The sequence below is a fragment of the Eptatretus burgeri genome, chromosome 14 (assembly GCF_056783735.1).
Source record: "Eptatretus burgeri isolate ZD-2024b chromosome 14, Ebu_testis_v1, whole genome shotgun sequence".
Lineage (NCBI taxonomy): Eukaryota > Metazoa > Chordata > Myxini > Myxiniformes > Myxinidae > Eptatretus > Eptatretus burgeri.
This window is the reverse complement of record NC_140974.1, coordinates 55,896,495-55,921,460: the sequence shown is the minus strand read 5'-3', so window position 1 is coordinate 55,921,460 and position 24,966 is coordinate 55,896,495. Positions and strand designations below refer to the sequence as shown.

At 41.3% G+C, this 24,966-nt stretch overlaps 1 protein-coding gene and 1 long non-coding RNA gene across 3 annotated transcripts in view; both read right to left on the bottom strand.

Annotated features, from left to right (window-relative positions):
- LOC147013248 (adhesion G protein-coupled receptor F3-like) overlaps window positions 1–24,966 on the bottom strand; it is a 156,025-nt gene that overhangs the window by 53,852 nt on the left and 77,207 nt on the right. For both annotated transcript variants that reach the window (XM_085854927.1, XM_085854928.1), the window contains 5 exons: window positions 24,849–24,966; window positions 24,468–24,671; window positions 22,847–23,035; window positions 22,472–22,633; window positions 17,554–17,753 (listed from right to left, as the gene is read on the bottom strand). The exon at window positions 24,849–24,966 is cut by the window's right edge and continues 23 nt beyond it. In XM_085854927.1, the coding sequence (XP_085711053.1) occupies window positions 17,554–17,753; window positions 22,472–22,633; window positions 22,847–23,035; window positions 24,468–24,671; window positions 24,849–24,966 (873 nt within the window). The remainder of the gene's footprint in view (window positions 1–17,553; window positions 17,754–22,471; window positions 22,634–22,846; window positions 23,036–24,467; window positions 24,672–24,848) is intronic.
- On the bottom strand, window positions 4,600–6,084 carry LOC147013250 (uncharacterized). Its single transcript, XR_015051249.1, has 2 exons — window positions 5,375–6,084; window positions 4,600–5,148 (listed from the first exon to the last, which is right to left on the bottom strand). It is a non-coding gene; the product is annotated as an uncharacterized LOC147013250 (long non-coding RNA).

The window sequence follows — 24,966 nt, the reverse complement described above, 5'->3', positions numbered from 1 at the left end:
GAATACACAGTTCCGTGAGATAAATAGAATCGTAGCAACCCCCCACCCCCACCCAATCACTACCATCACAGCACAGTTGTTAAGTAACATAACTCACAGGCTTGTGGATTTACTTTTGTTTCATAATGAAAAGTATGATTAATTATTTTAGAAATATAGTTATTTTCAGAGTAATAATGGAACTTCAAATGGCAAAAAACCCCACATTTCTATATTCGCACGCCATGCTTTATGGGATTCAATCAGTAGCTCTGTAAATGATGTTGATCGGCGGAAAGTGAGCCAAGTCAGATACTTACTGTTAGCACAATCAAAACGGGAATGGGATGGAACGGGATTCTAAACGTGAACAGGTAAAACGTTCAGTGGGATTTATTTGATGTGCTTCAGGCATTCACACAGCCATTCACAGAGTGTATAAGCACAGCCTCGATTGCTCCCGAAATAAATTTAAAGAATACAGGGCGTTCCAAAAAAGACCAAGACAACTTTGGTTGTTAATATATTTAGAACCACAAATGACACAATGACAGTTTTTGGTTTATATGATACAGAAACTCTGTTTTTGTGCACATCTTCAATACACTTCAATGTGAGCTCCATTTGTCGCACGCAGGATATCAAAGCAGTACACGAGTTCTTGGCAAGTTCGGCTCAGCATGTTTGCGTTTTTCTTTGTAGAGGATACAGTGACCTCAACAATTTGCATGAACATGTTGGAAGGATTTTTTTTTTTTTTGTATACCTTGGTCGAGGCTCGTATGAGAGCTAACATACAACTCGCAGCAAGGAGGCATGAGACAAGAGGGGCGGGAGTGGAAGGGACAAAACAGTGGGGAACAGACACATTAGGTGAACTGTGGAAGGGAGAGGGATGGGGATGGGACGGGGAACATGGCGAAGAGAAGATGGACATTTCAGGGACTTTCAGGAAGGAAAGCAGGAGAAATGAAGGAAGTGGGCTTGGGTGGATTATCGGGGGTAGAAAAGATCGAGGATTTGGATGGGGGAAGATAAGAGGTGGTGGTGAACAGCTGTTTTGAAAGCCTGGAGGGAAGAATGGGAAAGAATAGAGTGAGGAAGTTTATTCCAAAGGCGGGAAAAAAGAGGAATGAAAGAGTGAAGATGAGCAGTGATTCGTGATTTTGGTAGTTTTACCAGAAGGGGGTTGTTGGCGGACCTTGTGCGCCCTGTGGAAATGTGGTGGGGACAAATCGCAGAGAGAGCAGGGGGGCAAGGCTGGAGAGGAGTCGGTAGAAGACAGAAAGACCACCGACCAACTTGCGGTGATTGAGTGAGAGGCCCAAAGACTCAGCTTCATTGCGGGAGATGCCGATGATCTTAAATGCCCTGGTTTCGACAGCGTGAAGCCGAGAAAGGTGGGAGGCAGGAGCACCAGCCCAGAGGGGAGAGCAGTACTCCATCAGGCTACGGACAAAAGCTTTGTAAGTGGTCAGGAGCTCAAGAGGGCCGAGGAAGGACTTAGCACGACGGAGGATTCCCAGTCGGCGACTGGCTTTTGAGGCGAGGTTGGAAATGTGACTTTCCCAGGAAAGGTCATGGCAGATAGTGAGACCGAGAAGCTTGAAAGAAAAGACTTCTTCCAGAGGATTGTTGAGAAAGTGGATGGGGGGGGTTTGTAAACGGTCCTTTCGAAGAGACATTGTGAGAGTGTGAGATTTGTCTGGATTGAAAGACATGTTCCACGTGTTGGACCAGTTTGTGATTTTATCCAGATCTGCAGTGAGCGAAGAAGCTGCTGCTTGCCGGTCTGAGGGATGACAGATGGTACGGCAGAGGGTGGAGTCGTCGGCAAAGAGAAATAGAGGATTTTCCAGAGAGTCCGAGAGATCATTGATGAAAACCAGAAAAAGAACAGGGCCCAGAACGCTACCTTGAGGAACTCCAGCCTGCACAGGAAGAGGGGATGAAAGAACTCCATTTAGGGCCACACGTTGACTGCGACAGGAGAGGAAGTCTGCGAGCCATGAGTGGAGATGGCCTTGAATACCATGGGAAGAGAGTTTGGTGAGTAGGGCAGGGTGCCAGACTGTGTCAAAAGCACGTGATATGTCCAGGGATACGGCTCGGATTTCCTGTCTGGCATTGAGGACCTCCATCCATTGATGGGAGAGCAGAAGCAGCATATCCAGGGTAGAGTGACCTGGTCTGAAACCAAATTGATGATTGGAAATCAAGCCATTGGAGAAGAGGAAGGATTTCATATCTGAGGCGATGATGGATTCCATCACCTTGCTGATGATTGGGAGAAGGCTGATTGGTCTGTAGTTACAGGGATCTGTTTTTGCACCTTTTTTATGCAGGGCAGTGATGTTAGCAGATTTCCAAGCAGATGGCAGATGACCTTGGGCAAATGAGAGGGTGAATAGAACAGAGAGAGGGTGAGCAAGAGCAGAAGAGCAGGCTTTGAGGACACGTGGGCTGATGCCGTCTGGACCGGTTGCAGAATCTGACTCGAGGTTTGAAAGCAAGCTCTCCACCTTGTCAGGAGAAAAGGATACAGAGTCCAGGGACAGTTGGGTGCGACTGGGTAAAGTGGGTAGAGATAGAGATGGGTTTAGGACACAAGATTTAGCTGCAAACACCGAGTTTAGACATTCAGCTTTATCACGTGTGGAATCAGCAGTGCGGCTATTTGAGGTAAGGGAGGGGATGGAGCTCGAACATACACCAGAAACAGATTTGATTAAACGCCACCAGGATTTTGAGGAGGGAGAGAGGTTTGAGAGTTCAGACTTGAGATGAGAAAGATGTTGTTTTCTGGCTCTCCTGAGGGTAGATACACACTTGTTCCGAGCTTTGTGGAAAGAACTGAGATTGCCCTCAGTTTGGTTTGCTTTCCATGAGGCAAAGGCAAGTTGTTTCAGGACAACTGCCTCGCCACAAGCTTCAGTAAACCAAGGGCGGGAGGAAGGGTAAGACAACTGAACACGAGAGGGGATAAATCTGTGCATGAGGGAGAGCAAGTTTCTTTGAAAGAATTCCCAGGATGAGTTGATGTTTGAGAAAGTAGTGATAGGAGACCAGTCTGTAAGTTTGATGGCTGCTCGGAGACCCTGCCAGTCGGCTTGAGTGAAATGCCAGACTCGACGGCGGTGAGGTGGTTCTCTGATAACAGCCAGAGAGATGTCCACTTTGACAAGGACGTGGTCAGAAGAACCAATTGGAGCGAAGGAAGAGCAGCAGATATTGTCAGGGAAATTTGTCAAAATCAGATCCAGAAGAGATGAAGTACCATTGGTTGAGATCCGGGTCGGGAAGTTGACCGATTGAGTCAGTCCCAATGAGTCGCAGAAAGCTTTTGCTGAGGTGCCATGGCAGGTGAGAGAGGTACCCACACCTAGCCAACTGGCGTGATGACAATTGAAGTCACCACATAAGAGGAAGAGAGAGTTTGGATGAGAAGATAGAAGATGGTCCATGTTTTCGGATAGTAAGGTGTAGATGGAGTCATCACTGTTCGGTGGACGGTACAGTACACATATAAACATGAGGTGGGAGTGGAGGGGAAGCCGAAGCCAGAGGTATTCCTGGGGGTGTGGGGGAGTGAGAGCAGTGCATGGAGAGTGAGGAATAGAGTCTTTGATGAAGAGAGCAACACCTCCACCAGGACGAGGCTCAGGTCTGTCATACCGTAAGAGGGAGTAACCAGGGAGAGATACTTGGGAGTCAGACACGTCTTGGGAGAGGAAAGTTTCTGTTAGGCAGATAATGTCTGGTTTGTCAGTGGCAACCTGTATGGAAAGATCTGAAAGGTTTGAGCGAAGAACCCGGATATTTGAGGTCCACACTTTTAATGAAGAGGAAGGGGAGGAGGCTTTGGGTGCAGGAGGTGGAGGGGGAGGGGGAGGGTAGGACAAGGGACGAGGGGGGCAGGTAAGGAGGGTTGCTGAAGGAGTGTGGGGTATTGCAGAACAGCGAGGGGAGGGGGCCGAATGAGGAGGAGAAAAGGCTCTGTGGTGCTGGGGGAGAGGGGGGACAAGAGACAAGGAAGAAGGCAGTTGAGGATTTGAGGAGGTGGAGTGAAGACATGGAGGTGAGAGGGCAGTGGAGAGAGGCAGGTTGGTGGATGAGAGGGGGGGCAACTTTGAGAAGGAAGAGTGAGGGGGATGAAAGGTGGGAGAAAGGTGAGGGGGGAATTTTTGAGAGAGGTGAGAGGGAGGCTTGGAGGGAAAAGAGTGGGATGGTTGCTTTGAGAGTGAGAGTGAGGGGTGAGGGGGGTGAGTTGGCACTGAAGTTGGAAAAAAAGAATGTTTGATGGAAAGCGAGCATCCATAGCAAACTGTGGTTTTTAAAAGTTTTAGGTCAGAGATGCGATTTAACACAATTCTTGATGGATGCAATGAAGGCGAATTCAGAGCATGGAGAGATGAAGCGCTGTAATAGTTGGATTTTTTAGGCAAGGAATGAAGGAAAGGTCGAAATGAGAGCAGTCTGTTAAAATAGCAGAAGAGTCGTGCATTGTGAAACAGTAAAGAGTACCAGATGTGTGAGAGAGGAAGATGAAGCATTATAAGATCGTTTTTGTAGTTAAAAATAATGTATGAGAGAGTTCAACAGATTAGGTCATGGAAGTGTAAAAAAAAAAAAAAAAAAAAAAAATCGAGGAAGAAGACGAGGAGGAAGTTAAGAGGAAGAAGAAGAAGCAGAATCGGGAGAAGGTGACCGTGTTGTTGTTGATGTAGGGTATTTTTTTTGTTTTTGTTGTTGAGATAAGAAAGAGATTAGTTGGGAGAATGGGGGATGTTTGGAATGTGGGGAGGATCAAAATTGAAGGTAATGGGGAGGATAGAAATTGAAGGTAATGGGGAGAAAAAACAAACAAACAAAAAAAAAAACGATCGAACACCGAGTGGAACCGGTAGGCCTCAAGCCTAGGCCTAGGCCTCAAGCACAGGTAAGAACGTCGACAAAAATACTCACAAAATAGCACGATTTTTGAAACAAAACCGAACTAGCAACACAGTAACATGTAGGTGAGAAAATTAAACAGTTAAAACGGGACAAATAACAACCGGAAACTTAGCTTTGAGAACATCAGCAGGGAGCCCCAAAGGAGACCTCTCGCTGCTCTCGAACCGGAACCGGAAGTCCCACAGATTGAAGACCTTCCCACAGATTGAAGACCTGCAACCCAATATCATTTTTAACAGGACAGCACTCCCCCTCGTTGGGCCTTAGTCTTTAGGACTGCCCTGAATGAAAAATTTCCAGTACGCTGGATTGGCTGAGATGGATGAACCGCCTAGCCCCCACGATCACCAGACATATCAATCAACCTTTTGCTTTTTTGCATTTTTTTCTCCTGTGAGGATTTATCAGAGATGTTGTCCACAACACCAAGGTGGCAAACCTGCAGGATCCTTGTTCTCAGATCACAGCTGCAAGTGCACTGGTGTATGCAAACATTCTGAGCTGAACGTGGCAAGAACTCATGTACTGCTTTGATGTCCTTCCTGCACGAGACAAACGGAGCTCACGTTGAAGTGAATTGATGGTGCACACAAAACGTTATGAGTTTCTGTTTCATATAAACCAAAGGGTGTCATTTTATCATTTGTGGTTCTAAATATATTAACAACCAGAGTTGTCCGGGTCTTTTTGGAATACCCTGTAATGTGGGCGATGTATAAGCACAGAATGCTGGCTTAATTGCTCGATGCCTCAGAAAAAAAAACAACTTGGGTTATGTAATGAAGTGAAAACATGGCTGTTGCTTAAATGTGCATACACAAAACAATGTGTTTGATATATATTTCGTCTTTCGGCTGCTCCGGTTAGGGGTCGCCACAGCGGATCATCCATTCTGATCCGCATACTGATTTGGCACAGGTTTTACGCCGGATGCCCTTCCTGACGCAACCCTGGGCACCTCTTACGACACAGGGATATGGATTGGGTTTCACCATGATTCCGGGCTGCCCTACATCCTCTCATAGCGTGGCCCAGTGCAGAGCCCCCATCCTCAAGCCATCCTCCAACCCAAGCCTCTGAGTAGCCGGATTACAGGCACACACCACTACACCCGGTGTGTGTGTGTGTGTGTGTGTGTGTGTGTGTGTGTGTGTGTGTGTGTGTGTGTGTGTGTGTGTGTGTGTGTGTGTGTGTGTGTGTATATATATGTGTATATATATATATATATATATATGTATATATATGTATATATATGTATATATATATATATATATATATATATATATATATATATATATATATATATATATATATATATATATAGTTACGAATTTGGAATTCAATTGCACACAACATACAGGTTCCCTTAGTCAGCGATGTCGTTAAGTGCATGTTCGCTAGATAGCTCACCTTTCATTGTTCAAATGTTCAGAGATTGATTAGATGTGCTGTGGATCGATTTAATAGTTAGGGAACGAACAATGGAGACGTCCCTCCGTCTCTTCTGCGAAGAGGAAGAAGAACCCTGCGGTGACGTCAACAACTCCCTCCCACCCGTGGTTGAGCGGGGGGGGGGGGTGGATCACGAGGGATGAGTCAGTTGAGGCCTTGGCTTGAGGCCTTCAGAAGCTTTTTGCTTCGGCTGGCTCAGTAAAGCTTCGGCTGCTGCTTTGTTTTGGAAGGAACTTGAGCCGGTTGGTCGGCTCGAGCTGCGAGTGGAGACTTCTTTCTCTTCTTCCTCTTCTTCTTGGTTCGTGGAGCTTTTCGTTCTCCATTTTGTTTCCCAGCTTGGTGCGACGCATCGGCCTCTTCTTGGAGTTGGATCCTCGGGGAAGCGACGATCGACAGGAAGGATCGGTGCCTCGTCTCACCGGCACGTGTTGAGAAGCGCGGGAGGATTCGCGGGAGCTCGGGAAGGATCGCGGCGATTGGATCCAGCTCGTTTTCGCTGGAGCCCGGGTCCAGACAAGTTGAAGACCACACGAGGTGGAAAGGTTCAAGTCAAGCTCTGAGTTTCAGCTCACCTGTCCTCCGAGCTGGAGCTCGTGATTAAAGGCCTTTGCCACCATTTCTTGGGTGTGTGTGTACGTACGTGTCTCCGTGGACCCGTCTAATAAGTAGGAACTGCTGTTAAGTGTAAATGACTGTACATAATAAGTAAACGGTTGTAGTTCTTTTGTCGTGCTTTTGTTGCTTGTATAATTGCATACGTGTTTTGCCTTATTTAATTGCATACGTGTTTCATTATAATAAATGTCCTTGTGTGAACGTATACCTGCTCGTTGCGTCCATTCCCTCATTAACTGAACATTTCGTGTGTTGGGAGTTAGAAAGCCGTTGGTTTGCCGTAATAGGGGGACATTTGGACCGACGGTTCTCGGCGATTACGCCGCTCGGAATCACGCACGGACAAGCTCGCCTCGGCGGTTTGTTCCGTACGAGTTCCGTCGAGGGTGGAATACCCCGGTAGTTGGATCACATGGGTATTTAGGTAAATTGAAGATTGGCAATCGACCCTACCCCACGTGATCTGCCGATTGGCGTATTTCGGTTCTTGTACAAGGACCCATCGCGAGGAGTTATCCGGGCGGTGATCTATATTCCGGGCGATCGGTCGGGCCGACTCGACTTGCGGCTCCGTTCAGAGCGGTCGGTTGGCGGCTGACCCCCCGGTCTGTAACAATATATATATATATATATATATATATATATATATATATATATATATATATATATATATATATATATATATATATATAGATGTATATATATATATATATATATATATATATATATATATATATATATAAAATCATCTGATAGGATCATTCCTTCATGGCCCATTGGATTGGAATCTATCAGCCGGAAGGCTTGAAGCCGAGGGCCTACAAAAACGGTGTGCCTCAAAACGCTTGTGACACCGATGGGCTGAAACTGATGATGCTTTTAATTGTTGCTCTTGGCCTTTTTCACACTGAAGAGAAAACCCTGGTGATTGTGAATATAACACACACATATATATATATATATATCTTCTTCTTCTTCTTTCGGATGCTCCCGTTAGGGGTCGCCACAGCGGATCATCCGTATGATCCGCATAGTGATTTGGCACATGTTTTACACCGGATGCCCTTCCTGACGCAACCCTGGTCGCCTCTTACAACACAGGGATATGGTACACCTATTTTAACCGGGGTATACACCGGCCCGGTATACTGGTTCTCATTTCGCCGACCTCAGAAGGATGACAGGCTGAGTCAACCCCCTGGTGTATTAAATCAGTGGCCCAACGGGGCTTGAACTCAGGACCTTTTGGATCCCAAGCCGCTGCCCTAACCACTGCGCCAATATATATATATATATATATATATATATATATATATATATATATATATAAATATATAAATATATATATATATATATATATATATATATATATATATATATATCTATATATATATATATATATATATATATATATATATATATATATATATATATATATATAGTTGCGGATTCGCGCCCGCCGGCATGCGAACGGCCACGTAACTCGAATCGCGGCACGTCGCCCACCGGACGGACAATCCAGTCGTGACCCTCTCGGACTAACGCCGGGAACTAGTCACGGGTGGACCTTTCGGCCTCACCACGATCGTGCCAATCGGCCCCCCACGTGGGATAGGGTTGCTCGCCAAATTCGACCTACCTAAGTACCCACACTGAGGGTAGACCGGGCGATCGCACCTCGCCGCAGGTCGACTTCGGACACGGGCCACTTTAAGCGACCCGTTCCGTACTATCGGGATAACCGAGCGGTGTTATCGTCCTCCCCGACGGTTCGATTAATTATCGGGCGTTTTAGCCCACGACCAACCCTTTACGTGAAGTAAGAGGGAGATTCAATACAGGAAAGGCGAAGCGAAACGGGAAAACAGTTCAACAATAAGCACATTTATTTCGCGATGAACGGAAAGCACACATATACAATTACACCAAAAGCAAATGTAAAAGGAGAAGAAACACACAATATTACACAAAAAGCAAATATAAAAGAAGAAGACAATGCAGAGCTATCCGACTACCGAGCACACGGCAACACTTATACAATTTTACTTCACAGACGGCGCCGACAACACATATACCCAAAGCAAAAGAAAAGGACCAACCTCAAGGATGAGGGGGGTAGGCGGGCCTGGGGCCGAGACCGCGTCGGGCCTACCCGTCTGATGATGAGACGCAAAGTGGCGGTGGCGCCCCAACTCCGCGGGCCTCGCGGACAGTGTCTGGTAGGGGGTGGGAAAGGGGCCCCCTTGTCGCACTATCTCAGCGCGGGGGGAAACAGGAGGGGGTTGTTGATGCTCGGGGGAAAGGAGGATGTCTCCCTGTCTCGGGTCCTGCGACGAGCGTCTCCACCATGACCTCGGTCGCGCCGCCGGCCTCTCCCTCCGCAGTTCCCCGAATCCGACGCGAGCACCCCCTCAACCGCCTTCGCCCCCGCCGCCTCTCCACAGCTTCGTCCGATCGCCCTCTCCGTCTCCTCTCTTGACTCGTCCCAACTCTTCACTGGCTCCGCGAACTCCCAACTCTTCACTGGCTCCGCGAACTCCCAACTGCGAACTGCCTTGACTGACGAACGCGGCCCTTTATATGCCCCGTGGCTTCGCCCCTTCACCTTTGACCCTTTACCTCCGACCCTTCACCTCTAACTGGCTCCCCATTGGACCGAGGAAAAGTGGGCGTGAATGCTTTTTGATCCATGAATTTGCATATAGCGACCACACTCCAACGCCCTGGAGGCAGGGCCAAATCGCCCCACGCTCACCGATAGGACGGAACATAAGTGGTCGTGAGTCGTTTTTGATCCGTTTTCTTCGGAAAGTCTGTGATGTTTCTGAACACGCTGCTCGGTGCGCGCCCTGCACGAGTCCAGTATCGGTGCCCACAAGTGGCGCAAGAATGGTGGTGATACGATGGTGGCGAGTTGTGACGGTAAAGGTCGCGGCTGTTGTCGTGAAGCGGCGTTGTGGTTGGTGGTTGTTGTGTGATGGCTGTTGAGATGTGGTTGGTGGTGGTAGTAATGGTGGCTGGTCCAAAATAAAGATAGTAAAAGAAAAACGGCTATCTAGAGGGTCGCAGCCCAAACGAATGACATTTATTCCCTCGAAACAACGGGTTTGGGCCTAACTACACATATACTTACAGAGATATCTCACCTAAGGGACCGGAATGGTGGTTTGCGAATTTCGTCAACCACAACAATATATATATATATATATATATATATATATATATATATATATATATATATATATATATATATATATATATATATATATATATATATATTGGGCCCAACAGAGCAGCAAAATGTCAGAGGTATGATTACTTTTTTCAGGAGTGAGGTGGAGTCAGGCCAGCTGTCTATCCAATGGATGTAAGGCAGTCCTTTGATGGTCCGCCCATCGATTTACTAATAAGTAGTCTGTTCATTCGTCCAAACGAGGGGTTCCCAACCTTTTTTTTTTACTGGGGTACCATTTCACATGTTCCTGGTCCCACCGAGTACCACTGTACCAAAATTCACCTAAAATAGTGTTTATTTGCGATACAGATACGACAATGGGGAGTTAAACAATACTAACGATTCACAACTATGACATTGAGCAATCTGATCTGAACAAAAGAATGATACAGTAAGTACCTATTTGATTGTGTAAAATGTCCAGTTAATGGGATGGTTGAGCCTGCTTCTTGTTCACAAGTAGGTCGATGTCAGGCTTTGTTTTGGATAAAGCGCACCGAACATCATGTTCAACCTCCAGTGGGGATCTTTGTTTTGTTTTTACAATAACGACTGACGAGAACCCAGCTTCACACAGCCATGTAGATGGGAATACTATGAGCGAATGAACAGCCAGGGCAGCTAACTTAGACCCAAACATTCCACACCAGAAGTCCGCAAGATTCATCTCGTCAAACTGATCTCGGGCTGTGGAGTCGTTCTGGAGATCAATCAAGCTTTCCTGCAGTCCTGTTCCAGGTGGCACATCCAATGCATTCATGCGAAATGGGTTGCGAATCATTTTCAGATCCAGTTCCTTGAGATCCAGAAAATAGGAATTTAATTCCTCATCCAAATAAGTGAGGTGATCTTTTACCAGTTGTATGAACTCCCTTGGGGGATTCTTTTCACGCTTCTGAAGAATATCGGCCGTGCAAGAAAACATGACCACCACTCCCGCTTCGACATTCGTCTTCCACAGATGGAGTTTTTCCTGAAATCCCTTGACCTTGTCTATGAAGTCAATGATAGTCACGCCAGTCCCCTGAAGAGAGTTGCTCAGGGCGTTCAACTGAGAGAAAATCTCGACCAAATAAGCCAGGTGCAATGCCCAGTCGGGGTCGTTCAAAGCAGCGACAAAATCGACAGTCTTTGGTTTTCCATCGTTTTCGAAGAATTCACGAAGCTCAGCTCGCAGTTCAAACACGTGCTCCACCATATTTCCACGGGATAACCATCTCACCTCAGTGTGGAATAAGAGAACTTTATGGTCGGAGTCGAAATCCTCGCAAAGTTTCTTGAAAAGTCGCGAATTGAGAGCCTGGGATTTCACATGGTTCACAATTTTGATCATGGTTGAGAACGTCAGTCAATGGCTTGGGGAGCGCCTTGGCTGCGAGTGCGTGGCGGTGGATCATACAGTGTAGGCCACGCACTTCAGGAGCAACTGCCTTCACAAGTGTTTGGAAACCTGATCTGCACCCCAACATAGCTGGAGCACCATCTGTAGTACAGCCCTTCAGATGAACCCATGACAGCCCAACTTGATCAAAGACGGAAGACACCTCTTCGAAAATGTCCTTTGCTTTTGTTGTGGTTTTAAGCGGGCAGCAAAATAGTGTTTCATCCTTGAACTTGGCTTCATGCATGTACCGAACGAACGCTAACAGTTGGGCACAATTTGCCATGTCAGTTGACTCATCCAATTGCATAGAAAATCCGCATGGAGATGCCTTGATTTCTGCCACCACCTGGTCACGAATATTGGTTGACATTTCTTCAATGCGCCTCTGAACTGTGTTTTTTGACAACGAAAGAGAATTGAGCTTCTTGGCGCTTTGTTCTCCCAGCATGAGACGTACGATATCCTTTGTGGCGGGAAGGATGAGGCTTTCACCGACCGTGTGAGGTTTTTTTCTGTTCTGCAATTCGCAGTGCAACTAAGTAGGATGCCTTTACGGCTGGCGTGGACTGCTGTTGAAAATTGCCGCTGCCGTCGAAGCGTGCTCTTTTCATGGCATTTTCCTTCCGACGAAAAAAATCATGGTCCTTGTCGCTGTGTTCAGGATGAACAGAATCAAAATGACGCTTCAATAGACTTGGCTTCATAGATTGATTGCCGAGAACTTTTCCACAAATCACACACTGTGGGGCTTCTAATTCACCTTTTTGGATGGAAGTGAAGCCTAACTTAAGATAACGCTCCGAATATTTTCGCATTGACATGATGCTGGTGAACGATAACGGTAACAATAAGCCGGGCAATAAGCAATGATGACAGTGTGGCGTGTAGAGACAAAACGAATAATAAGACTTGTGCACAATGGCCGATAACAAACAGCTGTCAGTGTACAGCCGCTTTCGATATAAATTTAATTATTGTGCACAAGCTGCATGAGAGAGAAGTAAAATAAAAAGTGCGTTAAAAAAAAGAAAAAAAAAGTACGCTGCCGGGTGCCACGCCGCGCACCACCGAGAAAGTCCAAATGTACCACCTGTGGTACGCGTACCACAGGTTGGGAACCCCTGGTCCAAACACATTTCAGCGATTGAGATATAGATGTGTTGAAAATGCAAACAATCAAAATATAGTTCTCACATTCAGGTTCTCCAGGAACTGTAGAAACTCTGCAGTTTGACTCTGGGTGGTATTTATAGAAAATGGATTTCAGACATTACTTTGTTTCCATCTTTCCTGTTATTCTATGCAGAATCATTTTTATGATACAGTATGAATCGTAATTAACACTCCACTGCACATCTGCCTTCCCTTCCCCTCACCTCACACTGCCTTCCCTTCCCCCACCCCTCCTCACTCTCCCCCACACCTCTCTCTCCCCCCCTCTCTTTTTCTCCCCCTCCTTAGTATTCCCATCAGTGAAGCAATGGGTGGTAGTTTCTAGTGATGTAATAATGTGGATGGAGGAATATCTGGTGATGTTGCAATGTTGAAGAGTGCCCTTGTGTTATTTTTTAATTAAAAAAAAAACAAAAAACTTTTATCAATCTGTACATGAGTTGGAGGCAGGTTAAACTGGCCCCAACTAATCACAGAATACGTAGTTTACAGCAACGTTTTGTTGAAGCGATCTTTACCTTTGTTGAAAAGGGGATTGCAATTTTGACTCTGTTCATTTGGTTTCCGTATCTTGTCAGGTTGTTTGCTGGAACTTTTAACTTGACAGATAGTGACAATCCATTCTCTTGATGATGTAACTGCTCGTCTAAATTTGGAAGCCAAAAGATCCTGATTTCTGACCTCTTTTGTACACGAGGTACATTATATTTTGTACATCACGTACATTACTTTTGTAGACACATACATTACATTTCTGACAGCACAGCACAATGAAAGCATTGTGAGTTTTGATGGTTCATTATCTTGGTTGAAAAGGGTGTCTCTTGCTTTCCGAAAATGAAATCATTTTTCCATGGCAGAATTTTATTTTTTTGGTCAACATAATGTATGCATGTGCTGAGTCGGGATCTTTGGGGGTGGGGGGGGGCTTGAACCTTACGAGCGATTGTTGGTTTCTTAAGGTCCATATGCTAGTTTTCGAAATGATCTGTAAAATTTGATCGATATTTCACCAATCTTTTGAGAGGGACAAAAATGCTGTTGGTGTCTTCTTTCACAGATTTATTAAGACTAGAAATGCCCTCTTTTTTTTTTCTTTGTGCCCCTGACCTGACCCTGGCGTACTACCAACTTGTAAGCAAAATTAGGTGGAGATCAACCCAGCCCTGTTTTTTTGTTGATTTTCAGATTTAGGCACATACATGCATACACACGGTGTTTATGTCCGGACATACATACATACAAACATACATACATTTGCATTATTACCCTGTGAACGTGAAGTGGAAAGTGGGGTGAAACAATTGGTTCCTGTTTGTCCATCTGGGTCATTCCGTGTCATTTCAGCCAGGGGTTGCGGTGACCCCCTCAGATTTTTCTGAAAAAATTCTCAAAGCTACCTTAACATATATGAGGAAGGTTTGCCAAGTTATAGCTCAAAATTCTAAGTGGTGTCTGGGATATGGCCCTACAAACACCCTAGGGGTGTTTCAATTCTGGCAGTCGTGAGTTGCAGATTTGTATCTGAAGCATTTTTGGAGGGCTCTAAATTCCAGAGTTTTACAGAGTTCTGAAAATTCACACAAATGTTGTTTATTAGTGAGTCTTTCAGAATCTGACATCAAGAATGTTCTACTTAAAATACTTTTTAAGATAAGTACTCTCAAAAGTAGTGATTTGTAACATGTGCAGTCAAAAAATTTTGAGTTTTCAAATTGCTGCCAACAGTCAGTTTATTCATCATGAAGAATTTCGTTGCCTGATTTACATAATCTAGTGACTGGATCATTTAAACAAGAAAACTGAAACCTTTTGGAGCAAAATCTTGGGTGCTATAGGTGTCTGAACTTTGCTCCAGACTCAACGACACTTAAATTTACCCCGGTTTTACCCCAAGTGTTCACCAGGTTGACAGTTACACAGCTCTTTTAAATTTTTGTCACTTAAAGCCACATACATAGGCAAACTGTGGCAGAAAATTCAAGAGTTGTTCTCAATCCCTTCTATTTTTAAACGATTTTTATAAAGGCCCACTATTTAAAAAAAACATGTTCGATGAAAGATGTAGAATAAAAGCAATAGGTGTGCTTTTGAAGTGGAAGCCATGCCAAGCATTCATAAGTTGGCACCACAATGATCAAATTGTTGTGTTTTTTGGTCACAACAAGTATGTGGTTACTTTAATTTGGCTCACATTTTTTTTAAAGGATATTGTAGTTTAAGGCCGCCGCCAATCTCAACTATAAATTAAGACACATAATGTGATCATAATAATCACCATTATAAATATTCATTTGCATATCTAATTGTTTATATACTTAGTGTACATTGTACGAAAGTCAACATCCATTTGTAAATGTAGGTACAATATCTGATTCAACTTTTTTTTCATAATTTCATATCAAATTGTTTGGACAAATGTACTTGGATCCATTGTACAAAGTGAACAGTGATTAGTTTTATAATTGCCAGGATGTAATAAAATGTAACAATGAGCATTGGCAGTTACTTCAGGAATGTGTATTAAGTTAAAGCCTAAATAAGATAGTTGTGCTTCATGCCTAACTTTGGAAATGATTTTGGTACACTTCTTTAAGCCTTACTAAACTGATTTATATATTGTTAGATTCCACTTAAGTCATACTTCCTTACAATATCTTTATTTTTTATATATGTTTGTTAGTAAAAATTTTATTTTATAAAAGTAGCTTTTGGGACTGCAGAATCATTAGAAATTGATGCATTTTTTGTAAATTACTTCAAAACTTCAAACCCCACATTTATGATATTTTGCATGAATATAAAGGTTTACACAAGTATTTACTTGGTATAAATTTGATGTTTATGTGCAAATTTAATTCTATGATATGAGATTAATAATGTTATAAAAGAAACACAGATTCTGACCATGAAACACTACTGCATGCTCATTGTGGTGTCGGCTTAGGAATTCTTGACATGGCTTTCACTTCAAAAGCACACCTATTGCTTTTATTCTACATCTTTCATCGAACATGTTTTTTTTAAATAGCGGGCCTTTATAAAAATCGTTTAAAAATAGAAGGGATTGAGAACAACTCTTGAATTTTCTACCAGTTTGCCTATGTATGTGTCTTTAAGTGACAAAAATTTAAAAGAGCTGTGTAACTGTCAACATGGTGAGCACTAGGGTAAAACCGGGGTAAATTTCAATGTCGTTGAGTCTGGAGCAAAGTTCCGACACCTATTGCACCCAAGATTTTGCTCCAAAAGATTTCAGTTTTCTTGTGTAAATGATCCAGTCACTAGATTATGTAAATCAGGCAACAAAATTGTTCATAATGAATAAACTGACTGTTGGCAGCAATTTGAAAACTCAAATTTTTTTGACTGCATGTTACAAATCACTAATTTTGAGAGTACTTATCTTAAAAAGTATTTTAAGTAGAACATTTTTGATGTCAGATTCTGAAAGCCTCACTAATAGACACCATTTCTGTGAATTTTCAGAACTCTGTTTGTAAAACTCTGGAATTTAGAGCCCCCCAAAAATGCTTCAGATAGAAATCTGCAACTCGCAACTGCCAGAATTGAAACACCCCTCGGGTGTTTGTAGGGCCATATCTCGGATACTACTTGGAATTTTGAGATATAACTTGGTAAACCTTCCTCATACATGTTAAGGTAGCTTTGAGAATTTTTTCAGGAAAATCTGAGGGGGTCACCGCAGAGTTTCCTTTTTTTTTGGCTGATTTGACATGGAATGACCCTTCTGTCTGTCTTTCTTAGCAGTTTATGATCTTCAGTTTATGATCAAGGAACAACTTATTTAAATTGAATGTTATATTTTGAACATGAATCTGAACAGGAATAGGAAGACACGTTTTCTATTTTGCCATAATTTGGCTCTGAATTCGTCCCGACCGAGCACACGCAGAGGAGTGAGATAATATTTTTTACTCGGTCTGCCTACCTGGCAGCCAAACAAAATTAAAAACATTCCAAACAGGAAACGTCCTGTTTTAAAGGATGTTATAAAACACATAATGTATGTGTTTGATCGGGTGATGTAATAGATGCTGAGTAAAATGGCGGAAAAACCTGAAGTTTATTTATACGCCTTTAAACCTCTTTAAAACATTATTTAAATTGAATTATATACTTCAACCAAGCAGAAAAAAATTGCCATCATAATATACTTTGAAGAACCTTGCTGTATATTGATGTATAGCATCTGTGGGTGTGGCATGCGTTTTGGGGTGAAGAAAAAGCCGCTGATATGGCTATGTATAATGCCTGTTGATGCTGCATTCTATGGTGATATGGTGATCAATTAAGCCTCCATTCAGTGTGACCACTCCTTGGCTTTTTTCACAAGAACTTGGCTATTCATTGATCACCTTGGCGTCTTGGTTTTCTACAGGTTTTCTTGGCGTATAGGTTTTCTATTATCATCGCTTTTCCGAAACCTTGTGAATTCTTGGCTTTTCTCATTGGTTCACCTTGGCATTTATGAAAATGAGGAGTGGTCACACTGCTGCATTTGCTAAAATGTGACTCGATGTCATCTTATAACAGTGCATAAGGGTGATGTACAAGACTACTTCACCACCACTAACCTTCTCAATTTATTTTTAAAACGATCTTTAAAGTCATTATAAAAATTAAAATTGAAGTAAATACTTGCAAACTGTGTGTGGTATCATGCATGTTCAATGAACCCTCCAGTATAATAGAGTAAGATTTGGAGAAAAAGCAAAAATCGAAACAAAGTTCTCACATTCAGGTTCTCCAGTAACTTGAGAAACTCTTTTCTGGTACAGTTTTCAATTATTTCATTTGACCATTTTCCATCATCGTCACACTGCCGAGAGACATCCCCTCTCATGCCAGTAGGACACTGTTGGTAGGCTATGCTGTTAGCTTTGGATAATGGCCATGTGTATCCACTCATTGATGCAATTGCACAATTCTTCTCGTCTGCAAAAATGCACAGGAGTGAGGATAGTATCATTTGCAGACAAATAAAGCATACGTACTTTGATGTATGATAAAACACAATATAGTATGCTCTGATAGTCAGGGATCTGAGGGGTATTTGAGTATACATATATATATATATATATATATATATATATATATATATATACTGTATATATGTATATATATATATATATATATATATATATATTGTATATATGTATATATATTTATACATATCTATATTTGAACATATATATATATATATATATATATATATATATATATATATATATGTATAAATAAAATCTCTCTCTCTCTCTCTCTCTCTCTCTCTCTCTCTCTCTCTCTCTCTCTCTCTCTCTCTCTCTCTCTCTCTCTCTCTCTCTCTCTCTCTCTCTCTCTCTCTCTCTCTCTCTCTCTCTCTCTCTCTCTCTCCCTCTACATATATATTTATTTATATATATATATATATATATATATATATATATATATATATATATATATATATATATATGTATCTATTCTCTCTCTCTCTGTATATATATATATATATATATATATATATATATATATATATATATATATATATATATATATATATATATATATATATATATGTATATATCTGTCTGCATATATATTGGGTGGTCGCTGGTAGACTACTCTTATTCTCAGTTTTTCCCTCTGTCTGTATGTTTGTATGTTTGTTTGTTTGTATGTAATGGACAGCTATGGAGGCCAGAGGAGTCAACCAATTTTGATGCAACTTGACAGGTAGGTTCATACCAGGATCTAGTTGTATGCTTTTGAGCACCGTTGCTATGGATGCCACCGTTGCCTCGCAAAGGGACTTTGAAATTTTTTGAAAATCCTAAAAAATTAATTTTTTCGAAAATAAAAAAAAAAATCGGTTTCCAGGCTTTTATGTGCACTATAATCAACCTTTGTCAAAAAATTTCAGCCCGATCCATCAAAAACTATGACTGGTATGCAATTATGTAGCGACCACCCTTGTCACCTACCGGTTTGTATGTATGTGAATATATATATATATATATATATATGTATATGTATATGTATATATATATATATATATATATATATATATATATATATATATATATATATATATATATATATATATATATATATATATATGTCAAAGGGGCTTAAAATGCATGATTTTTTTTGCTAATAAAAGGGTAAATCCACAACAGTATTACTTCTTTACTATGTTCCCAATGTGAGTGCAGCATAAAGCCTGAACCACAGCACTCCATCCTTTCCTATCTCGGACGAGATGTGCTTTTTCCATCGTAATTCCAGCTTCTTCTACCAGCCTTCACATCTTCATCCGGCTTTGATATACTCTTTTAACTTGTTTTTCATCCTTCGTTGTTTCAATATGGCCGTACCATTTCGATTGAGATTTACGTATTATCACAATCCTTGGAATTTTTTGAAGTCATTCACTGACATGTTAATTTATCATATAATCATCACATTTTATATTAGCATATCTCTCAAACAAGTACATTTCAAAGGAATATAGTTTGCTCTCCTCTGTTTTTATAAGGGTTAAAGTAATTTATCAGAATTTATCATCTGTATTATGGACCTGAGCTAATGCAATCTCCCCATCTCACGATGTTGATCAATGAGGTGGTCAGACATGAGGATTTTTGTGGGTTGGTCCAAGTGCACATACTTATATGAACAGAATGTAAAGGGTAAGAACATGAAAATTTCCCCAGTCCATTCATACAATCTTTTCTCGAAACTAGTTTAATGAACTGAAAAATCAATATAGCTATCCACAGTACATATGTAACAAGATAGTTCATATAACATGACATCCCAAGCAGTGTGACTCAAATTTTATGAAAGTAATGATTTTAACGATCTTTAAAAAACATTCTAAAAGTTTTGTGCTGTTGAAGTAGTCCAGAAGCAGTCCCAAACACCACCCTTATACACCACCCTCATTGAACCTTTATTGAAATTGAAGTACTGCAAAACTGGATATTTTTTTAAGTATTATGATAGGTGACTTGTGCACTGAAGTCTTCAAGTATACAATTCAATTAATATAAAATAAAGATTGTAGAAGTCATATAAATAAATTAATTCTGGTTTTACCACCATTTTCCACAATATCTGTCACATCACCCTGTCGAACACATTACATTAGTCATTCATGCCTGTCGTATGTGTCCATTATGACATCATCAAAAACAGTAAGTTTCCTGTTTGGAATGATTTTCAAATTTGTTTGATTGCCAGTCAGGCAGACAAAATACAATATTATCTCTCCTCTCTGTGCATGTGCGAGTATCTCGACGAATTCTGAGCCAAGGTTAAATGAAAGACTTGTCATCCAAATTCATGTTCCAATTCATGTTCAAAATATAACATTCAACTGAAATAAGTTGTTCCTCAATCACAAACTGACGATCATAAACTGATAGGACAGACAAACAAACAAACAGACATTAACCAGTTGCTTAACCCTGTCTTTTGCTTCGCGTCTGCGGTGTAATAAAGGTTTCACCTGTCTGTGTTCTTGTATAACCCTGACTAATGTAACGCCTCCAACTACATTCCAAAGCACAATATGAAGGCATCAAGAGAGGTGAACTATGAGGATGTCAGAAATGCTTTGGACACACCTATGTACAGAAAAGTACATTTAACAGAATAAAACAAGAAAAGTGAAAAAGGGGATGTCAGAATGGACCTTGCATATTTCCATGTGACATCCCTACCTCGTTTGCATACTTTTTGCTATTGCCATAACAACATCCTTTTGCACTTCAAAATGCTTTGTGTACTTATAAAAGCGTGATGTGGTCCCATGTTTAATGTTCATTAATATTAAAAGATAAGGCAATCTTTATTGTATTTTTTGAATAAATGGTTAAAAATTAACTGTGCAAAAATCATCGTTGGATTGTGTGGCTGCTGTTTAACCATTGTACAGTCCCTTCAAAAAGTCTTCACACCCCTCGACCTTTGTCATATTTTGTTGTGTTGCAGCTGGAATTTAAAATGTGTTTAATTAAAAAAGGATTTGTTTTATCACTGATTCACACAAAATTCCCACAGATGACAAAGTTAAAACATGTAGTTAGAAATTTTTATAAATCAATTAGAAATGAAAAGCTGAAATGATTTGTGTCAAGAAGTACTCAACCCCTTTGCGATGACACTCCAAATTTCCTTTGATCATCCGTGAGATATCTCTACAACTTCATTGGAGTCCATCTGTGGCCAATTCAATTGATTGGACATGATTTAGAAAAACACACCTTTCTATATAAGGTCCCAGAGTTGACAGTGCATGTCAGAGCAGAAACTCTACAATGAAGTTCAAGGAATTGTCCGTAGATCTCCAGGATAAAATTTTGAAGAGGTGTAGATCTGGGGAAGTGTATAAAACAATTTCTCGAGTGTTGAAAGTTCCCAAGAGCACCGTGAGTTCCATAATTAGGAAATGGAACGAATATGGAACTACCCAGACTCTTCCTAGAGCTGGCCGTCTGACCAAACTGAGCAACCGGGCAAGAATGTCCGTGGTCAGGGAGGTGACCAAGAACCCAATGACCACTATGACAGGACTACAGAGTTCCTTTGCTGAGATGGGAGAACCTGCCAGAAGGGTAACAATCGCTGCAGCACTTCACAGATCTAGGCTTTACGGGAGAGTGGCCAAACGGAAGACACTCCTGAGAAAAAGGCACATGACAGCACGCCTGAAGTTTGCTAAAAGGCACGTGAAAGATGCTGAGAGCATGAGGTAAAAGATTATGTGGTCTGATGAGATGAAAATTTAACTCTTTGGCCTGAATGCAAAGTGCTTCGTCTGGCGGAAACCGAGTACAGCTCATAACCCATCTCACACCATCTCTACCGTGAAGCACGGTGGTAGCTGCATCATTATATAGGGATGCTTTTCAGTGGCAGGGACTGGGAGACTTGCAAGGACAGAGGGAACGATGAATGGAGCCAAATGCAGGCAAATCCTTGAAGCTTCAGAGTGCAAAAGACCTTTGACTGCAGTGAAGATTTGTGTTCCAACAGGACAATGACCGCAAGCATAAAGCCAAAGCAACACTGGAATGGCTTCAGAACAAGAACTTGAAAGTCCTTGAGTGGCCCAGCCAAAGCCCAGACTTGAATCACATTGAGAATCTGTGGAAAGACAATGATTGCTCTTCACCAACACTCCCCATCCAAGTTCACAGAGTTTGAGCAAATCTGCAAGGAAGAATGGGAGAAAATCCCCAAATCCAGATGTTCAAAGCTGATACAGACCCAAGAAGAATTGAATCTGTAATCAATGCGAAAGGTGCTTCTCCAACGTATTGACTCAGGAAGTTAAATACTTATTGACCCAAGATATTTCAGCTTTTCATTTGCAATTAATTTATGAAAATTTCGAAAAACATGTTTCACTTTGTCATTATGGGGTATTTTGTGTATATCAGTGATAAAAATTTAAATTTAATCCATTTTAAATTCAGGCTGGAACACAACAAAATGTGACAAAAAGTCAAGGGGTGTGAATACATGTTGAAGGCACTATACTGTACAGTAGTATATTACAATTAGTGCTGTGATGTCTATTTTAACAGGCATTCTGAACAATTACAGTCGAGCAAAAATACAATAATGTTCTCACAATCAGTCATAGTTTGAAGAAGAGAACAACAAACCAGATTTCAAGAAGTAGATTGTTGTGGTTTCCTCATCATTTCCTGCAACGTTGCGGAATAAACAACTGATTGTCTCACTTTGAGGGCAAGATGTAGATTTTGGGGGTTTGTAGGAAGAGCAGTTGTTTTTAATTTTAGCTTCAACAACGACAGCAACAGTGTCTGAAACAAGAATACAAATATCACTTTTGAGATTTTCGTCAATGTACTGCAGTCATACTCCAAACATCCCCAACGGACCATAATTGCTGACTTTTTTGATTGAAAGAAGATCATAATTCTCACATATATGTGAATAACATAAAAGAGAATGTAAAAGGAATTGCAATAAAACTTTATTTGTAAAGTCTTGAAACAAAATATTGAAATACTTACCCTTTCTCCAGGTGACATTCATGTTTTGAGATGACGCTACACAGCATTGAAGTTCACGTGATTCATCATTACAATGCAATGTGAATGATGAAGTAGACTTTATGATTCTTGGCATGGTAATGATTCCTCTTACTGCATGATAGCCTTGGTACGTCATTGGTTCTTTCTTGGCAATGCAGCTGTAATTTCCTATATAGATATACAATGAGAGCAAATGTGAGCCTTCTTGTGGAGATGTCATAGGAACTACACCTGAAGCTGGACAAAAATGCATCTGTTTCATCTGTCAAGGGACTTCCCATGATCATGAGGGTATATGTGCTGTATGGAATGTGCAGTGGTGAATCCTATGCTCAAAGCCACAGAGGAAATCAGATTACCAGTCATTGGTGTGGGCACACATTGGCCTGCCCCATTAGGAAAATGCATGATCGAAAATGCAGGAAAGTATAACAGCTGGATGAAGATCCTCTCTGAAGTACTTCCTGCTTTAACATTAACATCCGACCATTACAGTCCCGTAAAGGCAAGTTATTATTTCATTTTCTGCAGATATTAATTATAACCAAGGCTGTAAAATAGATATCACCCTTTATTTTGGTTGGATTAGATGATTTCTGTCACATTGCTATAATGAGGGTTTTGTTAACAGAACATTATAGTGAAATAAAAATCAAACTTGAACGAGAACGGCACTCTGTGGAGCACATCGTCTCACCTCGCGTGCTCATTCTGAACAAAAATACCATTGTTAACTGAACACGCCACTATTATGGTCCACCGCTATTATGGCCCACATACCCGTATCATTCATTCGCTCTATTATGTCAAATACATTGCCATTATCCATAGTTTTATTGATTAGTGAACGATTATTAGGATAGTTAATGACCATTTTTGTACACATTCAGGCTAAATTTCATCAATGAAGGTGAATATGAAAAAAAAATTAAAATTGTATTCCCCATGGCAAGTCGATCATATGTATGAAGTTTCGCATCTATCCGTTAAGCGGTTCTGGAGAAGAAGATTTTTTGACATTTTTATTTTCAATCCAATATGGCCACCATACCAACTGACCAAGGACTCATAAATTTAATTCTTCACTCACGTCGGGCCGTGGCTCAGATATGTGATGTTTCAGATTTTTCCGAAAAGGATTTTGATTCAACCAATTATGGCTGGTGTACCACTTCACTGATGATGCCATCGGAATCATCCTATATACTCCATAGGGAGTTGCTGATATATGACAAGTTTCAATTTTTTTTCATTGAGCAGTTTTGGAGAAGAAGAGAAAAATGTTTTTAAAGTGAAAATATATAGACTTGAAAGCACGCACGCACACACCACACCACACCACACCACAACACAACACAACACAACACACCAAAACACACACATACACTGAAATAATAGACACAACCCCTTTGGGGTGGGAATAATTAAATGAGACTTGATACATCCGATCATGCTGCGGTCTAGTAAGTGAAGTAAAAAATTCTTCATGATCTTGGAGTGGTTGTTCGATTTTTGAAATTTGAAATTTAATTTTAAAAAACCAAAAATCGAAGATGCATCAGGATTACCTGATAAAGGAAAGTTCTCCTCTACGACTCACCTTCATGTGTTGATTTAATGTCTTTAATTTCCAGCTTGGGAGGATCTTCATCATCAAATAAAGAGAATAGTGTTCCATCTGTAATTATTTCATCATCTTTCATCCATGTGATTGTGGGGTTGGCAATGGTCGTTGGCAATAGACAGGTCAGAATTACAGTATCTGACTCTTTGATTGTTCTCTCTGGAGTGATGCTCATGTTAACTGGGAAAACACATTCCAACATTATTATCGGCCAACTTGCAGTTTCTTCCCCTTTGCACAGGCAAGTTTCTTGGGAAGTATGAACATCATAAATTTACACCTCACATAAAACATTTCTGAAATCCTCAAAGCATTTTTCCAGTGATTACCTTGTGATCTGCTTAACCATACACTGACCTTTCACGTAGAATCCGACCTTTATGGTGTCGCTCACATTGAAGTCACGATAGAAAAAGGTGCACTTGTAGTTTTCTGGTATGGATTTGGGATCACTGTCCACGTTATTAACAAGCAA